This window comes from Colletotrichum aenigma (genome assembly GCF_013390185.1).
Source record: "Colletotrichum aenigma strain Cg56 chromosome Unknown KSG_Cg56_contig09, whole genome shotgun sequence".
NCBI classification, from domain to species: Eukaryota; Fungi; Ascomycota; class Sordariomycetes; order Glomerellales; family Glomerellaceae; genus Colletotrichum; species Colletotrichum aenigma.
In genome coordinates this window covers 1,135,678-1,158,593 of record NW_023500915.1, presented here as the reverse complement: position 1 = coordinate 1,158,593, position 22,916 = coordinate 1,135,678, and the positions used below count along the sequence as shown (strand labels likewise).

Genomic DNA, 22,916 nt, shown 5'->3' with positions numbered 1-22,916 from the left:
TAGATTCTAGGCTTAGCTAGGCATATTATTGAATCATGATCAAATCACAGAATTGCTGCGTGCCTCTCATTGTGACCTTTCAATGAGCATCTCACGATATCACTTCAGGCTTCTCTCTCGCTGCGCACAGTCACTCTCACACATGTCATAGTCCGGACTCAGATAATCTGACCAATATTGTTGTACAATTCCCTAACTCTACTCTAAACACATTTTTAGCTCTCTGACTAAAAAAGACTGGTACTTTTCTTTTCTTCTGGCTTGTTTTCCGCAAAGCCAACCGTGCATTCCCAGGCAGCAATAGACACAAATTGAAATAGTCATGGACAACGAAAGAATCTCGGATCATCCACCACATCGGAGGAAAAGATGAATCCTGAGAGATGACCGCACGGACACGGACATTCCCTAGAACAACAACGACAACTCGCCAAGACCGTCACTGCACCGCTTTTCGCGCTCGGGATGCGGCTCACGGAGGTCTGTTTTTTTCGTCTCATCGTCGGTCACCGAATCCCAATACGGGACTCCGGGACCGAAATACACACACACCTGTCAACTCCACTCAATCCTAAAACGTGGGAGCAACCTTTTCCTCGCTCTGCTCCATCACGCTCCGCAGCTTCAGCGCGCGGAGCGAACCCCCAGACGGCCGCGACACATGTCCTCGCTCGCGAGCTTGACTGCCGCTGCTGCCTAGACTCATGAGCGACCGCGTGCGCGCGAGCCCGCCGCCCGCTGCTGGGTGCGCGGGGGAGTGCATGCCGCCGGTGCTCGACATCATGGCGGCAGAGCCGCTGCGCGGCCGCGTGTTGAGGCGGCTCATCATCGAGCTCAGCGCGGTTTGCGCGTCGACGGGGTGCTGGCTGCCGTGGTGCGAAGGCGGCGGCGAGTATGAGCCGCGGAGGACGGGGAAGGGTGCTGGGGAGCCTGGCTGCGATGCGTTTGGCGTCCTGGTGAGAGAGGCACCGCGGGGACGGTTTAGTTTGGCGAGGAGCATCTCGGCCGTGGGCTTGCCTCCCACGGCGAAGGGCTGGTTGAACCGCGTGGGGGACCGGCTGGAGCCGCGGGATGAGGGCGGCGTCGGGAGGATCCTGTTACCATTCCCGCCCTTCCTGACGTGCAGCCCTTGCTCTTGGTGGTGATGGTTATGCATGTCACCTGCCATTTCTGGGGGTGACAGCAGACCGCTCTGCCCTCCGGCACCGCTCTGTGCCATCTCGAGCAGTGCGGCACGCTGGATGTCTTCGAAGTTCATGCCAGTGGGCATTGCGGCGGGCATCTTGCTCAGACGGCGGATTGCACGGCTGTTCTTCTCGACGAAGCTGCTCATGGCGCGCAGGGCGTCTGCGTTCTCGCGGCTCGCGACGACGCTGACGTCGCCCGTGTCGACGCGTCCTCGGGCCTGGTGCACGGCGTTGAGCGTCAGAGGTTGCTGCGGGTGCTGCTGGTGAGGCTGCAGGTGCGAGGGGTTCATGGCCGAGACATCCTGTCGCAGCGAGGCCTGCACCTGCGCCATGACGCGGTCAAAGCCAATGTTCTGGTTCGGGTTCGCGCGCGACATGTAGTACGGCTGCTGGTTCTGGCCGGCCGCTGGGTCCAGCAGGTTGGAGGAGAGCTCGGCCTTGGTGGCCAGGACGAAGAGGCTGCCGTCGCGGATGCGTCTGCGGACAAGGGCCCAGCGGGTACGGGCCGGGTTCTTCTCGAGCTGGGGCTGGTAGACGGAGGAGCGGGCCAGCTGGGCGTAGAAGACCTCGAGGTGGCGGGCCATACGCTCGAGGACCTGCAGGAGGAAGGTGGAGAGCGCGGTGAGGCGGGCGTTCTCAACGTCCGGGTCGGAGGACTCCTTGATGGAGTTTGCGATGCTGTCGAAAGCGTCCATGCCGTTGCAGGCCTCCTGGCGGAGGTCCTCGAGCAGGGCGATGTCGAGCTCGACGCTGCGGGCGGCGTAGGCGAAGACGCCGCGCTCCTGGAAGCGGAGGGAGGCGTCGGCATCGCAGACGAACTGGCCGACGAGGGCGACCTCCTTGGTGCAGGTGGCGGCGTCGCCCGAGGTTTTTGCGCGCGCGACAGTGCCGAGGACGTCGGGCAGCTTGGTGTCGGCGGCGGGGCCGTTGGCGCTGGCGACGCCGAAGGAGAGTTTGAGGACGAGCTCCTGCAGCTTCGGGCCGAAGAGGGCTGCGAAGCCGCCTTGCAGGAGGCGGGACTGGTAGCCGTAGAAGGTGCGGACGGCGATGATGTTGGGGAGGGACTCGCGCAGCCAGATGTTGTTGCTGCCGGCGGGGTCGTGGGAGGAGTTGGTCTCGAGGGAGGCGCCCATGATCTCGTACATCTCAAACTGGTGAGCGACGAGGGTCTCAACCGTGGTGCGAAGGTAAGCGGACCAGAGGTCGTGGAGGGCGGAGATTTCGTCGCTGCCGTAGTCAGGCTTAGGGGTCAAGTGACCGACGAAGTACTTCGTCAGGAGAGAGGACACCTCGGGGTTGTTCGTATGGGCGAGGTTATCGAAGGACTTTGAGCAGTCGACACCGGCGTTGGACTTGATGATGAGGGTTCCGCCCGGGTGCATAGGACAGAAGTCAGTGACGTCGTAGACGCTTCCGTGAACACCAATCCACATGCGCGATCCAGGGCGGTGGCCGGTATGTAGGGCCAATTGTGATAGAGGAATGGTCGGCAGCGTGCATGGCAGGGGCTTGGGGGTCATGAAGACATCAAGCATGAAGCGTCTCTCAGCAAACGCCTTGTTGACAATAGTATCGACGCCGCTTTCGGTGGCTGTTCTGTAGGTGTAAATCGCCTTGCGGATTCCCTGCATGACGGAGTCAAATACAGAGACCGAACCGCAGACATAGAGATAGCCACCGAGACCACCCTGCTTCTTGGACATCACGAGGTCGCAGATCTGGGCACCCTGTTCAACAATCAGGGTATCGATATAGCGAGGGGGGATGTGCTTCTCGACGAGATCGTGACCCTCGTAGGCTAGACCACGCGAGTCTCTTGAAAACGCGAGATGTACCTCCATGAAGTCCGCGTTGACGTACTGGCGGAGTTCTTCCTCAAAGCAGAACTTCTCACGGGACTGGACACCGAGGTACAGAGAGTTCTTGCCTCCGGACAGACCGCTCTGAGCAAGGCGAGCTTGCCAGAAGCTGCGGAAGGGAGCGATACCACTGCCACCGGCGAAGAAGGCACAGGGAGCCATAGGATCAAGGGGAAGCTGGAAGGCGGCTGGGCGCGAGACACCGATGAGGAGTTCGTCATCGGAGTCGATCTCGCCCATCTCCACGGGCGGGTTCAGGAAACCACTGGAAACTCCAGAGCGAGAGATATCTCTGCCCTGTGCGAAAGTTGAGCACAGCTTGTACTCGGAGCGGGAGACAGCAAGGTCGACCGTCTCAGGCAGCAGCTCTTCCGTGTAGCTAGCAATCGAGTATGTGCGAGGGACCTCGAGTTTGACCAAGTCGGCCAGCCAAGACAGATCTTCAAGGTTGAAGACTCTGTCCCAGATCTGGGGAGGAGTATCCGTGACAGCATCCTGGAGCAGGTCGCCCAGAGAACCCCTCACGGGCCACTCATCGGTGCTCAGGACCTGCAGGACAGTGTTGGAGGATGCGTGGAGCATTCCGTGAATTTTGAGAGCCATCTCCTTGGTGATGGGAGCGAGGTGGCCGCGGCGGAGGATGTCGCCGACCGTTAGCTTGGGAGTAGCAGTCCTCCTCACGGAACCGAGGTGCATCTCGAAGCGGGCCCAGGTTCCCGTGGTCTCCACGGGAGCATCGATGTGCTCCTCCAGACCAAGAGCAGCAATGACCTTGGCACACTCTTCCCAGCCGTTCAAAGGCATCACCGCCAAACGGTCACCAGGAGCCCAGGTGATACCGGTATCCCGTATATCAAGCGTCACCATCGCGATCGAGCGGGAAGGATCCGAATCGACAAAGGACCTGCTCAAAACGCGGGTGACGTAGCGGCACTCTTCAAAAGTGCCTCGCATCTGGTGTGGCTCAACGGGCAAAGCACCTCGGTAGGGCTCAAGACGCTCCTTCATGGCCTCGGAAAACTGACGGTGAGTCTCTTCCCACGGGCGCTCGCCATCGGCGGCACCAGAGGCGCCGTTGGTCTCGGTACGGCCTGTCTTTGCAGCGACTTCAAGGATGCCGAAGACCTTGTAGCGGTGGACACCCATAAAGCCGCGCTCACCGGTGTAGGCCTCGACGATGCCATCGAGAACACCCATCAAACGGGGGTCGCCGGATTGCTGGACGTACTCAGGGATGCGGTAGTGGTACTCGATAGCCGCGATGAAAGCGCGCAGGTTGGAGGGGAGCCATGCGCGGAGATGGACACCCTCGGCACCGAGGAAGGATGTGTACCTTAGGATAAATGTCAGTAAAGTGACACGGCAAGACACGGATGTCGACTTACTTTTTCCTGCCCAAGAAAGCATCCATAACTAAGTAGGGCGGGAACTGGAGGCCCGAGGAGGCGGGGCAGCGCTTCGAGAGAGGGGCAGAGAACTTGGCCCAGCGAACCCATTGCTGGACGGGGACATAGTTCTCACCAGCATTGGGGTTGGTTGAGATAGAGTGGAAGGCGCCGGGCATGCGCTCCAGAATTTCTTTCAAGCGGATCATCTCGTGGAGAAGACCCTCATTGTTGCGGTTCATTACATGCTCTTGACAAGCAGCGATGGCGTCGGGGCCATGTTGGAAAGAAGCTGTGAGTCACGATTAGCAAAGCCGAGTCGAGAACATGAAGTCTGAGGTGAGAGAGGTGTAGTCCTACCGGATGTATCCGCAACTCCCTTGAGGAACGCCACCTCAGCGCGCTCACCAAACATCGGCCATCTCAGCTCAATGTTGTCGAAGCGGGCGATGTAGGGAAAGCTTGATGTGGCGTCCTTGACCTTGAGGTTGTATGAAGATTGGTCGACAAAGGTAAGATGAGGAAGTGTTCGTCCCATGCGGCGGGATACTTGGAAATAAGGCAGCGCGATGCTCAGAGGAATGCCGACCAACTCCTCTCCCAAGTAGTCACCCATCTTGCAGTTCAATCTCAACTTGGACGGGTTCGTAGTCGCATTAACGCCGTCGTGGCCGTCGTACTTTTGCTCGAAGCGGTAGATGGAGCAAAGCATACCCAGTGCCACCAGCGCAGCCCAGAGCGCCTGATCGGGGATGATGTCTTCGGTGCCCTCGATGACGGGGGCTGCGGCGATTGATTCTCTCACGCGGCCGCGGGACACGCATCCAGGCATTCTCTCGGCAAGATCGGACCAGATACGGCCAGGGGATCTGGCCAGGGCGCCGGCGGCCTCGTCGTAGTCGGGTGGGCAGAAGCCGTGTTCTATGCTGAGATAGCCGTCTTTCCAGCCTGTCGCGGGGCCAATCTCCTCCGCTCTCAGCATCACTTGCCGCGCCGGTGCGCCGAGGGCTACGGCGAGAAGATCTTGTTCGTTGACGTTCATTGCGTCCATCTGTTTTTGGTCCTTGGCTGAATCGATCTCTTGTTGTGAGGGGTAACTGGAATAAAGGATCTGGTTGATGGACTTGCGCTCCCTGATGCCTGTGTTAGTATGCATGTTAATGGTCGATAGAGTTTGATCTTGACTGACCTCATGCGGAGCCACTCTTCAGCATCGACTCCTCGAGGAATCTTTGATATTGTCAGTATTTCCAAGCATATCAAGTCCTGTCTCGACGTTGACTTACATCGAATGCTGCGTGAATATCGCCCGGCTGGGAAAAGCCAGAGAAGGAACATCCTCGAGGCCCCATACGACTGCTCGATCTGCTTTGCCTGCCGGCCGCGGCAGCACCAGCTGGACACCTTCCTCTGCCTCCCATGGAACCCGATACCGGGCATGATCTCTCTGAAAAAGCCATTTTCGAATGTGTCTGTGTTGTTGTGTCGCTTTGGTGGTCGGAAAGCTAGAACTTGTGAGAATAGAGTACTTATTAACAATATTGGTCGAGAGGGCCGCCAGGGCAGGAGAATATTAGCACCGCCAGGGCAAAATTGGGAATGGCCTCTAGCCGAAAAGCCCCACACAGAGAGAATAAGAGAAAGAGTCAGTTGAGGAAGACGGAACGAAATGAAGCCTTCATGCCAGCGGGTTCGATGGCATCCTAAAAGGGTCGTTCAGCACCGACAAACATCTATGTCGTCGGTGGAGCCGCCCTGCCCATTTTCTCCTCCCCGAGGGACCCAAGAACGGGACCCATGGCAGCAGGGAGGCGGAGGACGAGAAGGAGGAGCAGCATCAGCCAGCGCTACCGCGTCTTGGCCCCTGCATACCTGCCCGTCCGTCTCTCTCCCCCGTCTCCATCGGTCCCATCCATGGGCCATCCATCCCATGGGCAAACAAAAAAGAATAAACCGCAGACCGGGGTCACTAGACGGGAGGTCTCCGCGGTCGTTTGAACTCTGATTCACAGCCGTCAGGAACTCGTGGGCCAATGGGAGGAAAAGAAAAGAAAGGGAGCCAGGGGCCTTGTTGACGGGCGAGTTGCACTAGCGGCTGAACCCCATGAGGCCAAAACACGCTAAGATGTCGTCTTAGGTTGACTTGACGCCATCCCAAGTTGAGGGCCTTGGCTGCTGCGTCCTCTCCGCTGGGACTGATTGGGTTTGCTTGGGATCTGGTGAGTCGATGTGCCAAGATGGACGACATGCAGCAGGTCTTGGGATCACCCGTGATCTTTCATGCGACATGCAAGTCTGGTAGAATCGGGCTGATCTCTCGGCGGGAGGCGCTCAGGGGAAGCTGAGCAGGATGTGAGTGAGTAAATCTATCCCAGCAGCCTGTGTTTTGGGATCATAGCACTCGGCATATCCAGCAATCGCCCCCTTGGGCAACTCACTGGATTTTTTTCTCTGCCCGGGGAAGTTATCCGTTGCGACAACTGACGCCCATCGTGTAGCGTAGCACAAAAGTTGAGGTGAAGTGAAGTGTGAAAAAGAGATGTAGACAGGGGCTGTGAGGAAAATAGCCTCAGTTCTAACGACCGGTAACGTCAAGGTGGGTACAGTCTCTACAGTCTGGCCAATCATATCGCGTTATGCCGTCACATATGGTTCTGTACCTGCACAAAGTACGTACCCTGATCTGCCGGTGCCACAATTGTTCTTTTTCTGAATCTACGGGAAGGTGGGGGAGTTTGAGAGCTTGGCATCTGTCCCCTGGCGGGTTTTGGCAACTTTGACACTCACCAAGACTCTGCTGCTCCATCGTAGGGCAGGGTACCGTTGCATTTGGTTTCTTGTTCCTGGCCTAAATTCCTCGACCTCTGGCAGGTTTGCTGCAAGGAGCTCTGACGCTGTGCGCTGTGCCTCCAGCTGTCAACCGCGCCTCTTGTCTCTTTTGTCTTCCAATGGTTGATCGAAGATGCTCTCGCTCAGTGCAAGCAATGGAGAGAATTCTTGCCCCCACACGGCTCCTTTCCCCATTGATCTCCTCCGAGTCCCAGACAAGTGACAGCATGGAGCAAGCCCGGACACGGCCCCTGTCACACTTGACGCCGCCCTCTGTGCCACGGGAGATTGCCCAGGAGGTACCATTTCTTCCGCACCCTATCCATACACTACCTTACCACTGAACCCAATGACCGGTTGCAAGTCCTCTGGGCTGGCTCAACTCACGATGACGCGCGTTCCAGAACCTCAGAGTGCTGGTCTGCGATTCTTGGCAGTCCGAGCAATGCCATAACCAGGCCCGCATTTCGCGATCCCAACCACACGTTTTCTGCCATGGCTGCAGACGGGGTGACCGCCCAGCAGGACGGCTGACCAGCCCACGTGAATTCGTGCTGTCATGAAAATTAAACATAGGATCGGTCGTCGGTGGGTGAGTACGCGTGTCCTTCAGGGGCAACAATAACCGGCCCCATGTCCGCTGCCTCGCTCCCACTTTCCATTCCCAACATAAGCTCCGACGTGACATCTGCGTTAGTACCAAAAAGGAGAAGTCAGTGCCCAGGGTAGCGTCTCTGTCCCAACGTCAGGAATAATGGGTTAGCTGGTAGGATGGATGGGACATTGGGGCGGGTTTCTGCCATTTCCTCAGGAGATGGACTACAACACCAAAAAACTTAGATGCAATTGGCGCAAATCCGCAGACCAGACGGATATACATGACGCTGACATCAACCTCGACCTCCCCTTCCCGTCCGATTTGGGGAAGTCTGCATTAGCACCCAAGCCTTCGGTGCTGAGCTGTATGAGTCTATCTAATAATGGCTCACAGAGAACGCGGCCCCTATCCGCAATGAGCATGGGGTCATGATGTGATGCCTCGGGTTACCCCCGCTACCCTTGGCATTCAAGCAGCGGCTTAGGCCGGACAGCATGGGGGAGGACAGCTTTAGCGCCCACCTTGGGACACTCAAGCTTATTCGACGTCTAAGCTTGATCGGTAGCCGGAAATTTCTTCACTTCCGCTTGGGAATTTTGTGGGAATATTCTCCCCAGTGCTCCGTAGCCGCGTAATAAACAGGTAATCCGCGCCTCGTGAGTGAACGGGAAACGGGGCCGTTCAGCCTCCGCCTCAGCCCAGAACTAAAGTGTGTTTTTGTTTGTGTATATTCCCATGTCGATATCCGCGCGTTTTGGTGAGAATCTGACTTGTTTCGCTGGGCCCGACAACGAGAGCACAGCAAGCGGCTTTCATCGGAATAGTCCGCTGTTTCGCCCGAGGGCAGTGCGCTGCCCCCGGAGGACGACCGGATGGATATGTGGGGTTCAGACGGACGAGTGGCGGAAAAATAGGTAAACACCTTAGGTGAGGCTTGTCTCGTGTTACAGTCTAGAGATATTTTACCCATATTTATCCTGAGGCCCCCCCGAAAAACTGCGACAATCGAGGTGCCATAGTCACGTCTCACTTGGGTGGCTGTCGATCGCCAAAACGCCCGATGAGCTAGACTGTGGTCAGTGTCCGAGCCGTCCTTGGTGATGGGCTCATCGTGATGACATCTCGGAGAGAGGCATTTAGACGTGCTGATCTTAACTCTTGATGGATCATATCACCGGAGCTGTGGTTAGTGTTCCGGTGTCGCTTGAGCCTCACCGGTGCACTTGGCAGGAAAATTCAATGTTGCCATCTACTGGAACAAGAATTATCAGACCAATACGTCCTGACGAGTTGAAAAGTCCAGTGCTTTCGAGCAGTCTCATGGAAACAGGTGATATTTATGTCTTCTTGAAACTCAGTCACATCCCACCGGCTTAGGCGCCCAATCACATCGAGAAAGCCACAGTGTGCTGGTGAAGCCATCCCCAATCACCTCCTCGTGCGATCTCTGCATGCGCTGGACTTTCGTTCGTCCGCAAGTTGACAAGCTTTGCCCACTAAACTGTCCACAATTACAACCAGCGTAGCGTAGCACCGTCCAACCGTTCCCTATCCACGCAAAGCTCACATAGGCCCTCTCTAAGGTAAGATTCAGTGGGTATTGTGTGGGCTCTTGACGCCCCTGATGAAGCGGCTCGATGCCAGTGGGGGCCAATCTGTCACACGTGGCATTGGAAATGTTTCAACGCCCTTTCGTGGACCGAAAACGCCCGCTATCCTGGAAAGCAAAGAAGAGGCAATCCTTCGAATGCGACAATGGCAAGCCTCGAGGTTGATCAACCATATGATTCTTTCTCTGAGGAAGTCGAGTGGGGCCATTTATCCCAGTCTATGATGAGCTCTTGGGCCATCTTCTGTTGCAATGCCGAGGCGGATTTCCCGCGGAGAAGTTTTGATCTAATCACCGCTACGAACGGCTTCCGAGGGGGACCTTTGGGGTGATTATCAGAAACGGCGAAGAAAGAGTTTGGTGATAGTGGGAGATGTGGCTCGAAGGTATGTATTCGTCCGGCTCAAGCTGAGGAAATGATGGCCTCGTTGTGTATTGTGTATGAACCACATCAATGCAGTCAATTTCTATGACAACGTAAGTCCTATGCTTTGGACGCTTCAATCCCTCCACCCATTCTTCAATCAAAGGATCACTGGAAAATATTGATTGAATTCGGGAGACAGGTGTGAAAGCAAATTTATGAATTTTATGACGCTTTGCGACGCTAGCTGTTGTACATGAATGATGAAAGAGACTCGCTTACTCGCTATAAACCCCAACGCTATGCATGCCGTCCGTATTCTTACACGCATTGTACACATATCGTACACTCTAACCCGCCTCCAATCCGGGAACCAGCCGGACGTTTACTTAGCGTAGGCCTTGATCTTGGGCTCGAACTTGACCTTGTTGGGGTACGCCAAGACGTTCGCACCAGCCTGGCCAAGAACACCCTCGGTGGCAGTGATCTCTGCCTTATCCATCTTTCCTGCGGCAGGGTCGAGGCAGACCTTCTTGTCAATTCTGTCAAGCTTGGCTGGGCCCTCGTTCTTCATGGCATCCTCCAAGAGGGCAAAGGCCAAGGAGTTGTAGAGCATGCCTTCGTGGGTGACCTCGCCGCCAGCCGGGGTTCCGGGACAGGCCTTCTGGACCTCAACGTTGGTTGCTTGAGCGCCGCCGCCATCCTTGAGGAACGCTGAAGCCTTGGGGCCGGCTTGGGGCTGGACGACTTCATCGGTGGCGCTGAAGATGGATGTGGTTGGGACTTTTGAAGAACTGTTAGCAAATAACTCGATGAAGTTGAGGTGAAAGATAAAGCTTACCATAGGCGCTGTCTCCGCCGCCAGCGCGAAGAGTTGCGACGAACTTGGAGTCATACTTCTGCTGGTACACAGACGGGGTGCATCCGATAAGAGCTGCAGCAGTATCGCAAGCCAAGAAAGCCTCAGTGGTGCCGTGGAAGTCAGGAGAGAATGAGACAAAGTCGGTCACCGTCTCCCGCGTGCTGGGCCAATACTTCATAGCCCACTGCACGTTCAAGTTTCCTTGACTCCAAGCAGCAACGGCAGCCTTCTTGCCCGTCATACTCTGGACGTAGTTCATGGCGTAGGCGACATATTCGGAATTCTCCTGGGCATCACCCAGGGACGCTTCGGGAATGTTGACCCAAAGAGGGTCCGCAAAGTCAGACTTGGCCAGGAGGGGGCCCAAGTTGGCGCGGAACGTCGACCCAGCCATCGCCGCGGTGCCGGGGACAAGGATGATGGGCTGCTTTCCAGAAGTCATGGAGAAGGTCTTGGGGAAGTAGATCTTGCTTCGAAGCTCTTCCTCGGACATCGAGTACGGTGCGTCTTTCTCCGATCTCTTGGGGTAGATCGTGTCCTTGGGTGCGGGGTTGGTGTTCTTCATCGAGTTGACCTCGTCGCCGAGGAATGCGTTCATGCCTTGAACCTGCTTGTCTGCTGCGACTACGTTGCCTGACTGGTTGTTCTCGACGATCTCACGTACAGTCGCCTCTGCTGCGGGATCAGACACGGGTAATCCGAATACGTTCGTGGAGGCAAGGGTCAAGCCCATGGCAATGGCTCTAGTGGTCTTCATGATTGTAGTAGATTTGTTGGCTTCTTGGTTCTTGGAGTTGCTGTTGGAGTCTGGAAGTCAAGGATGGATGTCGAAGGATGTTTCTTGGTTGGTGGCTTTGCTGATGAGAGTCTGGATAATTATGAGACGTTGTCGATGGGTGTTTCTGAAGCTTTATATCAGAAATACAAAACCAGCCCGTTCACGTCGTCAGTGCGGACGTCATAAGTCGACCCTTGTCAACGGCGCCTGTTTTCTCTGAGGTTAAATTCCTATCGGTTCCAACGGTCGATGAATGAGCCGCGGCGTGGTCATGGTTCGATTTGTCTAGCCAGTAACGTTGTAAAAGACAGGCATGACGGACCCAAGATGGTGGTAATATTTCGCTGTCGCTTCCCGAACCATCCACACCAGGCCGGCGGGAGCCTGACGTCGCCTGCCCGACGGACATTGGAGCGATGACATGCGGCCGTGTCTGGACCAAGGCCCCGTCCGATAAGATGACGGCCGTTTGATCGCGACAGGGTCCGCTTTCCCGGCAGACCCCGAGTATTCTGCCTGTCGGCAGTCGAATCGGGTGGCAGCATGCGCTATACGAAGCGCACCACCCTAGGACAGAAAAGGGAAATAGCTGGCGTTGTTCAGATGATGTTCCCGCGTCGAAAGCTTACGTCCCGGGGCATTTCCTTCATTTGTTCCCATGTGACATCATGAACGTTCCCTCGATGACAGCCGGGGTTCTCGTAATTTTGACCAGAATGGGCGTGGATCGCTATGCACTGACATTGTGCCGAGGCAAGCTATCGTCTGAACTTTTGGGATGTGGTTGACACTGCGTAAGCCACGATCCAGGACGCAAGCTCAACTACATTTGGTATAAGGTGAGCTTCGAGTACGACTTCGGGAGGCTTGTCACACCAAATGACGGCTCCCACTTCAAGCCTGAGTTATTGGGTAAGGACTCTTGCTGAGCGACTGGGAGCTATTGCTCGGACACGTTTAGTTAATAAAAGACAGCGTGCGTAAATAAAGTCGAAACCCTTTGAACGTAGTTCTAAAGCTCAGAATACACGTAGCTTGGAAGCGATAGAATGCGCTCTGCACAAGCAGTCTCATAATTTCCCCTCCGTTGAACATATGGTGAGAACAATTGGACGGTCTACATAGATGATCGTAGCATCACACCGATGTATTTTGCATCGGCGTCATAAGATTCCATCGCCGCGGCCTAAACTACCCTACGCCACCCTCTCCATGAACATCACGACCTTGTTTGTTGAAAATAGGTTGATTCTAATGAATCAGTGGGAGACTCACAATGACGGAAACCATGAGCAAAAAGACAGCGTTCCAAGGTTGCCGAGGCGCCCGGCGCAAGTCATGAAGTTCCAGAACGCTCGGCCGCCCTGCAGTGCAGTATTTCGTCCCATCTTTGAGTTCATAGTGCGAACTTGCCGAGACTCTCTTGTCCGTATCCCACCGAATCGGAAACAAAATCTCCAACTCTCCCCGCGATCGGTCGGGGGTCCGGAATGTCCGTTTCGAGTTGTCGTCCCTCGGCTTCGCGGTCTTATCGAACGTTTGTCGGGGGCCTAGATCACCAATCTGCTTACATCTGTGCCGCCGGGATGTAGATCAGCCTCACTTCAGGCTTTAGACACCCTCGGCTTGACTAAACACCATGCCATCGGTGGCAAACTTGCCATAGATATGAGAAAGTCGAGCCTAGTGCTTGAGATTATGTGACTGCTGCTTGTCAAAAGCTGGCTAGAGGTATCGGATGATACTGATCAGCCTGTTGTGGATGGAGTCGCGAAAATTAGCTCATGAAAGCGGCTATGGCAGTCGACTGACCTAGCCAAACCTGGCCTGGGAGTCGACCACACGAGTGAGTTGTAACCCCATCCATACAAGTAATTGCCACATGATTAGCGTCACAAACAAAAAATCTCGATCTTTTGAATTCGCAAGGCCAACCCGATATTCCAGACCAAGTACGACGAGAAGCGTTGACTACAACCAACCAAATCAATAAAATCAGATTATCGAGATGTTTTCGCAAAAGCAAGTTTTAGAGGCCATGAGCAGGACTTTTCATTGGAGCGCATATTTGGTGTCAGGTAGCACGGGAACTTCTTTTGGCCTGCTGTCGATCTACTGTACTTGGGACGTGAAACTATTCCCTACCTGACAAAGTTTGCGATCACAGCTGCTAATTTAGAGTGACCTCAAGAGGCTTCTCATAGTCCGGCTGAGGTCAAACACTTGAGATTTTGATTCACAGAAGAAACATATTGAAGGGCAGCATGTGGATGAATGGCTAATACACAAAAATGAATGACGATCAACGATTAGTGCCCCTGACGCCATCTTCCTGGACCGATGTACTCCCCTGGCAGGAGCCCACACCGAGACGACTAAAGAACCTTTGACTCTATTCAATGCCACTTCCAGTGCCAATGACGACTAAGACGTAATTCGTCTTTTTCTGCAATGGCTTGTTTCCTTTCTCTTTCGCGGTGACAACACACAACGAACTCTGCCCGTCAGATGTCGTTGTCCGGTTGGGATTGTCGTTGTTAAATCTGATCTTCCCTAGCTTACGCTCTGGAGCCTCCGCCACGCCGATTGATCGCAAAATGACTTTCAGACGTGTCGTATGTTAAGAACCATTGCTACCACCGCCTGTGACTGACCGCGGAGGCTCGACATCTATTCGTCGACGTTTTCTTCCGATGGGTTAAGGGCAAAACCTCCACTGTTTTCCCTCCTAACTTTTTATTTACACTGTTCGTATGGTAGATCAACACCTGCGGGCACACCTTGATGACTGCTTTGTAACTGAGCAAAGTCTACGGCAACTTCGTGGCGATTGGCCGGGGCAGCACCGTTTCAAAATTAGCTTGATCATGCCCAGGAATGTGTTTGACACCAACGCTAATCGCCTATCCCCCTCTGACAAGCCAGCGCCGACGCTCATGGTCGAAGTGCTTTATAACTTTACGTTGTTGTTACTCCTCATAATTTCTACCCAGGCATGCCACTTATGATGATGGGATACAGAGGGTTTTGGTCATACGAAAAAATGAACAATCGTTTCGCTGGGGCCAAAAGTTGTCAACAATCGTCGATATAAATCTTGCTTGAGCTTAATTAATCTTGCACCATCTATATCCACGTACATTCGAATGGTAGAGGACTTAAACACCTCTTAATCAATGTTGTTATTCCTACAGTCACTTCCGGAACTATATCCTCAACATTAATTTCCCAACCTGCTTACCTTCCCAGATGTACTGAAGCGCTTCCTCGGCTTGCTCAAAGTCATACACAGTGTCGATGATGTCGTCGAAATTGAGGCCTGTCGCTGATATAGCAGCAGCCATGTCCTCCATGTCAAGTCTTGATCCCGCATTGATGCCTCTATCAAAGATGTCAGCACACATCCTCAGTGTAGTCAAGCTAAACTCCTCTGGTTCTTTAGACACTCACCTGACGGTCGTCCGACGATCAATGATGGTTGAAACAAAATCCTTCAATTGAGAAGGGTCTTGCCCTCCTAGGTATCCAACCTGGCTGACGATGCCGCCACGACGGGTGCACAAAACGCTCTTCACGAGCGAGGTGGAGCCTCCGTTGTCGACTGTCAGGTCAACTCCAACCCCGTCCGTGAGCTTCAGGACTTCCTCTTCCCAGTTCGGATGCGTCTTGTAATTGACACCATGAATGGGTGCAGACGGGAAAGACTCCTGGATCTTCTTGATTTTGTTGTCGCTGGACGAGCTTAGGATGACTTTTAGGCCCGCGGCTTGGGCAAGTTTGAGAGCAAACATGGCGACCCCGCCAGTTCCTATCATGGGTGAGCTTCAGATCCTGATGATCGATTAGGGATCACCTCAACTTACCTTGGATAAAGACGCTTTGCCCAATTGTAAGCCCCTTGATCGCAGACCATGCCGTCGCCCCTGCACACGGCAAAATCGCACAATTCACCCAGTCCAGATACTCCGGGACCTTAGCAATAAGATGCTCCTCAAACACCAGGTAATCCGCCAGCACACCGTCCTCATTAGCAGCAAGCCATGACCGCCCCGTCTCGCGACCCGTGACGAACTCGGTGTCGGTAACGGGGCTCACGCGGTCGCCGACGCGGAGGTTCTTGACCTTGTCACCCGCCGCGATGATCTCCCCCGCGGCGTCGTTGCCGAGAATGCCATGCGGGATAACAGGCCATGGGTTACCGCCGTTGGCGATGTTGGCATCGCGATAGTTCAAGGCGACGGCATGGACTTTGATGAGGACTTGTGTTGGGGCGAGCGGGAGGGGGAGGGCTTCTGTGACGAGGTTTACTTTGGGGGCGCCTGGGGTGTAGTCGTCGGTGCGGCGCCATGCACGACGGTGAGTTGGGAGGTTCTCGGCCATGGTTGAGGTGGGTTGCGGTAGGTTGTGGGAATCTTTGGTGTCGACAGGGATCGGAAGATTGATCCGATGTGAAGACAAAGTTAAGTACATAGATGGCGGATGTTGAAACGGAAAACGATCATGAGGCGAGGTATTATGAAGGGAAATGGTTTTCTGACTTTTATACACGTCGGGCGCATATAGGAGGGAGACACGCCCTTCGCAGACTTGACAGACTTACATGAGTGCGGCGACCGGGATCGGGAGTGGGTGACGTCGGCCGTGTCCGCTCAGTGGTGAGATGCGGGGTACCTCCCGAGGGACCGGCGCCGGTCGGGATTCCGGGTTAGGTATCGTTTCCTAATCGGGCAATACTCAATGGTACCAGTAAAAGTTACTGGACATCGCCATGCATCTTCGTCTTGGTGAATGACGTTGGAGTCATGATTATTGATAAGAAATATAACCAAGAGTCGTCCCTAGTACTCATCACGTGATATAATGAGGAGGATGAAGGGCGTGGATCGACAAGAATTGTCATCAAAGGCTTGGCAGATGGGAAAGCGCCCAAGGCGATGACTAGCTCTTTTGATCAACATACATGGCTGCCTCCAGAAAATGGCTGGTGCTCTCATTAAGGAATTAACACGGCTTAGAAATATCACTGCTGATGAATCAACAACCCGGGGTCCGGTCAGTGGCGGCCTTTGGAGCACAGGGGGAAGACCGAAAATGCTCATTTGCCCCATACATCGGAGTGTTTCTGACTTGGAAAAAAGTTTTGGTTTCTTTCTGGCTCTCATCGTCTTTGCCAGAATCGGCTGAGTTGTGATGCGACCTCGAGACTAGACGCTTATCTCCATGCAAGACACCTGCTCAGGTGGACCAATCGATGTCTACATGTCCTGGCTCGTGGTTGCCCGTTGGGGAAATGAAAATGAGAGCACGCCACCCGCAATTTAGCACGACCGATGATTTGGGCTCATGCAAGCCAATGTGTTCTCATGAGAACCGAGACAGGCCTGAAGTCGGGATGTGACAATCTGTTGATAAGGGCCCAAAAATTCATGAGTCGCTAATTATATAATGTTCCGGGCTTCAAGTACTAGAAGGCCAACTCCTAAATATTGACAAGCTTGACCATTGGCAATACACTGATTGCCGGTTTCGAAGCCCACTTCACTCCCCATCCACCATGTCTGACCTCAAAATCTCAAAGATTGACGTCCTTCAAGTCACTCTCCATTATTCAGGAGGTATCTACTACCTATCCCGCGGTCGCGAATACCCAAGCTTCGACGCAACCATCGTCCGCGTGATTACAAACACCGGCCTCGAAGGCTGGGGCGAGAGCACACCCTTCGGCTCAACCTACGTCGCCGCTCACGCCCTCGGCGTCAGAGCCGGCATCGCGGAGATTGCACCCAAGCTCATTGGCATGGACCCGCGCAAGGTCGACCGCATCAACGACGCCATGGACGATGCGCTTGTGGGCCACTTACACGCCAAAACGCCAATTGATGTGGCTTGCTGGGATATCTTCGGCAAGTCGGTCGGTTTGCCTGTGTGCGAGCTCCTGGGAGGTAGTACGGACGTTGGGTTGCCCCTGATATCGTCCATTGGCGTCTTAGACCCGGAAGAGATGCGGACAAAGGTTGATGACTTTAGGAAGAAGGGCTATCTGGGGCATTCCGTTAAGATATCGGGGGGCGACCCGGTCACAGATACCGCGCGGATTGCCGCTTCGCTTGCGGATAGACAACCGGGCGAGTTCTTCCTCGTTGATGCGAACGGCGGGTTGACTGTTGAGGTTGCCCTCCGGATGATCAGGCTGCTACCTGATGGTCTAGACTTCGTTCTGGAAGCGCCTTGCGCTACGACACGCGAGTCTCTCGCCCTCAGGAGACGGACCGACATACCCATCATCATCGATGAGCTGGTTACCGATGAAACGTCAGTCATTCAACTAGTCGCAGATGATGCTGCGGAGGGCATTAACTTCAAGGTGTCCAAGAATGGAGGGCTCACCCGAGGTCGCCGCCAACGGGACATCTGCGTTGCTGCTGGTTACACTATGAGCATCCAGGACACGACCGGCTCAGACATCTCCTTTGCCGCCATTGTCCACCTGGCGCAGACCGTGCCGGAACGCAATTTGCGGTGCATTCTGGGATCGACGGAGATGGTGACTGTGAAGACGGCGGGTGGAGACTTTGAAGCCCATGGTGGCCGTGTAAGAGCTCCGACGGCACCTGGTCTTGGGATCACGCCTAGATTGGAGGTTCTGGGACAACCTGTTGCTAGCTATGCCTGATTCATTGTCCGGTGTTCGTGGCCGGTGGCCACAAGAAAGGATGAAAAACATATTGAAAGCCGGCAGTATCTTATTAGAACTAAATACAGAAGCAAAAGATAAGATGTGTCTCATAGAAAACCTGCTTCTTTTCGCCCCTGGCAAAACCTTGGATAAATGAAGCAACCGACAACGGGGACCAACCCAAAGCGTCTGTGCCAACCTCAGCAGTTTACAGCAGACTAGCTTTGCCCATTCTGTCTCTCATCCACTCTTGCATCCAGTTAGGCCACGCCTGCAACGTGGTAAAGAACCACACCTTCTCCGGCAAGACAATCTGAGCACCCCGACAAGAAAACACCTGCGCCAAAGCGCGATCCGCAACCTCCTTGGGCAACAGCATCTTCCCTTGCTTCTCCTCGATCTCGTCCGCGTTCTTGGGAGACATGTTCGTTCTCACCCAGCTGGGCTGGACAATGGTTGTGATGATGCCGCCAGCCTTGTACTTCGTCTTGAGCTCGCAGTTGAGGCCCTCGTGGAAGGTCACGGACGCCGCCTTTGATGCGCAGTAGTCGACCATCGAGGGGAGCGCCATGTGGGCCGTGATACTGGAGATGTTGACGATGTGCCCCTTGTTCTTCTTGATCATGCTGGGGAGGAACTCTTTGGTGACGATCCAGAGGGCGATGGCGTTGACGCCGAAGAGCTTGGGGAGGAAGTCGGCTGGGGTGTCGAGGATTGTGTGCGGGGATGCGATGCCGGCGTTGTTGATCAAGATCGAGGGAGCCCCGAAAGATGTTCGGATAGTCTTGGCTGCTTGAGCGACGGCATCGGCAGAAGTGATGTCTGTTTTGATGTATAAAATTGCGGGGTCGCTCTCCATGTCTGGAGGAAGAGGCGCGAGGTCTAGGATGGCGACTTTCACCCCCTTCTTGACGAGGCCGAGGACAAGTTCTCTGCCGATGCCACCGCAACCGCCTGTCACAACGGCGATTTCCTTGTTCCATACCCAGCCTTTGTGTGCTCTCACGCGCCAGTTGTTCAACGCTACTTTATTAGAGAGGTTGTTGATAGTTTTGGCAACACCGAGGCCTACAGCCAGGCCCAATAACACCTTGGCCCCATCACGTCCGTGGATGAGGGCACCGAACCGACTTTCGACAATTTTGTCGGTGAACTGAGTGGGTCCGTATACGACAGCTGCTAGAGCCGCCGTCAAGGGAAGTAGAATTGACATTTTCAAAGGTGGCACCTGCGAGAAACAAAGTAGATCCTTATTATGGAAGTACGAACAACAGCAAGAGTTCCATCATTGGAGAACGTACAGATTTATATCGCGTACTCCTCTCTAAAGCTTCAAGAACACAAGGGTTGTCCTCTGGCTTTCGACCGACCGAAGGAGGTCCCCGATGATTGAGCCGCGCCAGCGACCAGCAACCGAGATTACGAAGACATCCGCATCTGACTTTGCATCTCCGCCGAAGCGGCCGAAACAAGGGATCTATCAGGAGTTGCAGAGGCTGAAGCTGAGGGTTTGTTCTCAGAGGTGTTCACTAATCATTGAAGAAGTTGGTGGGGACCGTGCTGGAAGATGCTCCGGGAGCCGACGGCCTAATTCTCCTCCACCAGGGTCCAAGCAGCAACGGGTCAACATCTATCCTCAACATTGTTCTTTTAAAAGTCTAAACTTCAGCTGAAAATGATTTGATCACAGGCTCTCCAGGTTGATCTCCTCCTTCCTCCGTCTCACTCTAATCTTCGCCCCTCTATTCGAGTTCAGACTGAAGCCGTGCACCTGCACCGAGGAATCGGACCCAGGCACCAGCTTAAGATCATACTTCAGAAGCAAGTGACACATGGCAATCTTAACCTCGTTCGCGGCAAAGAAACGTCCCGGGCAGGCATGCTGTCCGTGGCCAAAGCCAAGAGAGTCTGGACTCGTTGTAACGAAGTGCGCCTGGCTTTCCTTTCCAGGTGTTTGTCGCATACGGAGAAAGCGGTAGCCATCAAACTCGAGACGACTCTCGTAGATAGTGGGGTCGTGTCTCGAGGTATTGGCAACAGCGACCTTCATGCCTTTGGGGATAACAGTTCCGTCGGATAGGTAGACGTCGGCGTCGGCGATGCGGCCCATGGAAACTGGAATGGGATTGTCAGCTTGTAGGTATACAGGCTTCGTAAGACTTTTCGACTCACTTGACTGGATTGGCTTCATGCGCTGGGTCTCCTTCATCACACTGTCCATGAGCTTGATGTTGTAAAGCGACGTCTTCGCCCAGCCCTCCTTGCCGAGAATGTCAATCATCTCAGACCGCAGCGCAGCCAACAACTCAGGTCTCGGAAGGATGTTCAGAATCAGCTGCGTCATGAGATTGGTCGTGGTATGTATCGCCGCACCGGCCATCGCCAGCTTAAGATTTGCTCCAATTAGTTCAGGCTCTGGCTCACTCGAATGGCGGAGGAATCTTGACAGGATTAACACCCACCTGGTAGATCGCCGGGTCGTACTTCGACCTCGCGGACTCCTCCTCGCCCCACTGGATCGCATCATCGTATGTTGGAATCGGACGTCCCTCTTGGGCCGCGGCGCGCTTCTCGCGTGCTCGGGCATCGATTACGGGCTGGATGATGGAGCGGGTCTGGACGACGTGACTTCTGACGCGCTGGCACTCTGGTAGGAACCAGTGGACGATGAGTCGGAGGGGCTTTGGATCGATTCGAAGCCTTTCGGCTGCGATAAAAGAGTCTACGACGTACATGACTGTGATGTTGAGCCATTCTTCGTTGCGGCAGATTTCGGGACCGAGGAAGACGCGGGACGAGAGGCGGGAGACTATGTTGAGAATGGAATGGCCCAAACCAACTTCGTGCCATTCTGTGTACCCGCCGATGTCAGAAAGGAGTGGGATGTTCACGGTGGTTAGCACATACCTGTCGAGTCGCCAAGGACTGTTTAAAAGGAAAACGCGGTCTCGTCAGAGAGTGGCTTTGTGATCTTCGCTATTACGCCAAATGGATTAGACCACGATACAAGGCAAATGATACAATGATTTGAATGGGAAGCTTACCCTGAAACTTGGTGAGCTGCTTCTTGGCAACCATGATGAGAATCTGCATCGCATTGCCCGCTCCGAATGGTTCGAAACCAGGGAGGTACGCGTGGAAATCCTACACCATCGAAGTCAGTACCAGCTTGATATCTCAAACATGTGTACCTACGTGCTCCGTGTTCTTCAGAAAGCTCAGCTTCGGGTCGTTTCGAATCTCGTCGACATGCTTCGGGGCCAGCATAATCACGCGGCCGGTGTCGGACATCACGCTGTATGGTTCTCCCCCAAATGCCTTCGACCCTTCTTGGATGAGTTCATTGCTTCTCTGAACAAAGTCCTTCTTGAAAGCCGCTCCGCTGAGGTCAAACGATGTCGGCGGGTTGATGAGCGGTGGCAACTTGAACTTGTGATCGGTCCAGATCTTGTAGGCTAGGACCGCGGCCAACAACGCGGCGAGTATACTCCAAGCCTCGGAGGAGAGTCTGAAGCTATCCAAGGAGACTGGCAAGCTACTATCAGCCAATGCGGAAGCTGAAGGTTTCGGTGCCATCGCGAACGGCTGCAGGGTTGATGACTATGAGATTGCTGGTTCGGATGATGCTGTAAGTGACTGATGAAACCATCAGATTGGTTTCTCCTCTGGACTTATAATCATTTTGCTCGTTGCACTGCTCATGAGAAGGCCTGCAAAATTGGGACGAATACAAATAAGCTTATTGCAAAGACTGACGATCCCGAACTGACCTTCACGGCATGCATCGTGACACGGCGTTTCAGCTATCTGCTATCGACAACTTCAACATCTCCATCTACAGCGACTCGACCACAAGCGCCAAGGAGTGCACTTTCCTATTTCGAACAGGGCGAGTAATTCGTCGGGCTTAGGTAATGCCTCGTTCGGACGAGAACTGGGTCCTCGGGCTCTTGGGCGGACACCGGCCCCCGTTACGCTGGCATGACACGACATATGCAGGGCAACACCATTGGTCAAAAGATGATCGACAGCAGGCTTGCGGAAACGAAGCTTTGGGTGCAGGCGAGATTTACGGGGATTTAGGGTAAGGAGAAGGTCGGAATCTACGAGGCGGTCGGGAGAGAGGCCGGCAGTCGTAACCCCACTTCCCGCCCTCGGCAGATCGGCTGGTAAAGTTGCGTCGTTACTGCGACAGTCCCTACTCTGTGGCATAATTGGCATACGTCGTAGCGCTGTTTCCTCCTTCCGGGCCGACGGCTTATGACTTTTGGTGGAGTTTGGATGCCGGTGATCTATTTTTGAATCCACAATTCTCAGTCTGCCAGTGCTGCCGGCGATCGGCCATTGACCTCCGATTTATCGGAGCAGGTGCGCCGTGTATGACCAACCTTTCCGGCCGACCGGCCGGCTTCAACGATTGAGAGACGAAGCGAACAGAAGGTTAATTCTTGCTCCAAAGGCATGAAGAATGGGGGCAATTGGATCTGTCAGCCCGTTGGCGACTTTTTGAGATTTAGGGAACTCTTGGTGACCTCATACGGTCTTTGCGCTGCGAGACTTATGAGGATACAGTGGCAATCCATGAACCTCTCTGGCGATACACCATCCAGGTGTTGTATAATATGTACTGATAAAATTGCTTCTAAAATTTGACTGTTTTCAAGTTGGAGCCATGACTCTTGCATATCCATATACCCACGCCATGACGACTGCCTCTGAACATTTGGCCGCGTGGTGCGTTCCTGTCATCATCCTCTGCATCATCATCA

The 22,916-nt window shown here is 54.3% G+C and overlaps 6 protein-coding genes across 6 annotated transcripts; 1 reads left to right on the top strand and 5 right to left on the bottom strand.

The window, feature by feature from the left end:
* Positions 1-571: 571 nt before the first annotated feature.
* On the bottom strand, positions 572-5,783 carry redA (NADPH oxidoreductase A; the record flags this gene model as incomplete). Its single annotated transcript, XM_037328263.1, has 5 exons — positions 572-4,379; positions 4,432-4,723; positions 4,792-5,564; positions 5,621-5,661; positions 5,718-5,783. The coding sequence occupies 5 exons, from the start codon at positions 5,781-5,783 to the stop codon at positions 572-574; spliced, it is 4,980 nt and encodes a 1,659-aa protein (XP_037173306.1).
* A 4,433-nt stretch (positions 5,784-10,216) lies between these two features.
* On the bottom strand, positions 10,217-11,450 carry LIPB-1 (Lipase B; the record flags this gene model as incomplete). The annotated part of the gene is made up of 2 exons (XM_037328262.1): positions 10,217-10,614; positions 10,673-11,450. 2 exons carry the CDS (start codon positions 11,448-11,450, stop codon positions 10,217-10,219), a joined length of 1,176 nt encoding a protein of 391 aa, XP_037173201.1.
* Positions 11,451-14,456: 3,006 nt separating this feature from the next.
* On the bottom strand, positions 14,457-15,851 carry CGCA056_v013017 (Zinc-type alcohol dehydrogenase-like protein; the record flags this gene model as incomplete). Its single annotated transcript, XM_037328261.1, has 4 exons — positions 14,457-14,530; positions 14,713-14,852; positions 14,922-15,279; positions 15,335-15,851. 4 exons carry the CDS (start codon positions 15,849-15,851, stop codon positions 14,457-14,459), a joined length of 1,089 nt encoding a protein of 362 aa, XP_037172571.1.
* Positions 15,852-17,025: 1,174 nt separating this feature from the next.
* On the top strand, positions 17,026-18,144 carry CGCA056_v013016 (Cis-3-hydroxy-L-proline dehydratase; the record flags this gene model as incomplete). The annotated part of the gene is made up of 1 exon (XM_037328260.1): positions 17,026-18,144. The coding sequence occupies one exon, from the start codon at positions 17,026-17,028 to the stop codon at positions 18,142-18,144; it is 1,119 nt and encodes a 372-aa protein (XP_037173305.1).
* A 211-nt stretch (positions 18,145-18,355) lies between these two features.
* On the bottom strand, positions 18,356-19,360 carry RED2-0 (Dehydrogenase RED2; the record flags this gene model as incomplete). Its single annotated transcript, XM_037328259.1, has 1 exon — positions 18,356-19,360. One exon carries the CDS (start codon positions 19,358-19,360, stop codon positions 18,356-18,358), a length of 1,005 nt encoding a protein of 334 aa, XP_037172857.1.
* Positions 19,361-19,831: 471 nt separating this feature from the next.
* Positions 19,832-21,723, bottom strand: P450-1-1 (Cytochrome P450 monooygenase 1; the record flags this gene model as incomplete). Its single annotated transcript, XM_037328258.1, has 6 exons — positions 19,832-20,262; positions 20,320-20,533; positions 20,610-20,998; positions 21,055-21,072; positions 21,192-21,291; positions 21,343-21,723. The coding sequence occupies 6 exons, from the start codon at positions 21,721-21,723 to the stop codon at positions 19,832-19,834; spliced, it is 1,533 nt and encodes a 510-aa protein (XP_037172795.1).
* Between the last annotated feature and the right edge of the window lie 1,193 nt (positions 21,724-22,916).